The following is an 830-nucleotide window of genomic DNA, read 5'->3' as shown; positions in this document are numbered from 1 at the left end:
CGTATTCTACACCAGACACCAGATTCTCAAGTTTACCTGTCAATTGCATGTGGTGAGTACAATTTTTAAAACCTATAATTCATACAAATAAGGATACTAAGAAATTGAATATTTACATTTATTTATACTCCCCAGTTTTGATTTAGAAAGAAGTTAAATGTGTAACTATATTGAGAGAATAGCAGAAGGATTATAGATTATTACAGTTTTTTAAAAAATCCATTAGTGTGAGGGACCTGAAGTATGTGTTCCAGCAAGTTTTGGTCATTGCTCCTGCTACCTGATTCCTTTCTTCAACTTATATCTGCTTCACCGAACTGCTGAGAAGATGAGAACTTCCCATGAAATACTTCGTTTTATCTCTGATAACTCAGATTAGGGAAATCAAGTGCAGAATTAAAGATTGTCGCCAAGGAGAGTATAAGCCTCCCAAACTGAAACATTTTTAGTTACACACCTACTTTCTCACAAAAGGTGTGTCTTATAGGTAATGCTACATATTCATGCTGAGGTCGTTCAGATGCCTCCGCATACATATATTATAGATAGAAAATGAATTAGGATATTTTTCCTAACAAAACAACTCAAGATTTTTGTAAAAACCCACAATAATAGTTTACTGCTTTTATGATACCATTATAATTTTGGTCTAAGTTAAAATCCCAGATTTCTGGCCTTTTTAATGTTGTAAGACCGTCTTTTTCTTTCTTTTGTCTCAACCCTCTCTTCCCAAGTAGATTCACTTTTTAAAAAGCATGTGGAAAAAAATAGTTACAGAGAGAGAAGGAGGCAAACCATAAGAGACTCTTAAATACAGAGAACAAACTAAC

At 33.5% G+C, this 830-nt stretch overlaps 1 protein-coding gene across 1 annotated transcript in view; it reads left to right on the top strand.

Annotated features, from left to right (window-relative positions):
• Positions 1-830, top strand: part of TBC1D8B (TBC1 domain family member 8B) — a 55664-nt gene that overhangs the window by 17036 nt on the left and 37798 nt on the right. Inside the window, exon 2 of the mRNA XM_077771489.1 lies at positions 1-52. This exon is cut by the window's left edge and continues 80 nt beyond it. Coding sequence (XP_077627615.1) covers positions 1-52 — 52 coding nt within the window. The remainder of the gene's footprint in view (positions 53-830) is intronic.

Source organism: Crocuta crocuta, unplaced genomic scaffold (genome assembly GCF_008692635.1).
Source record: "Crocuta crocuta isolate KB4526 unplaced genomic scaffold, BGI_CrCroc_1.0 scaffold949, whole genome shotgun sequence".
Lineage (NCBI taxonomy): Eukaryota > Metazoa > Chordata > Mammalia > Carnivora > Hyaenidae > Crocuta > Crocuta crocuta.
Note: the sequence above shows the minus strand (reverse complement) of the source record. Positions and strands in the feature narration are given on the sequence as shown.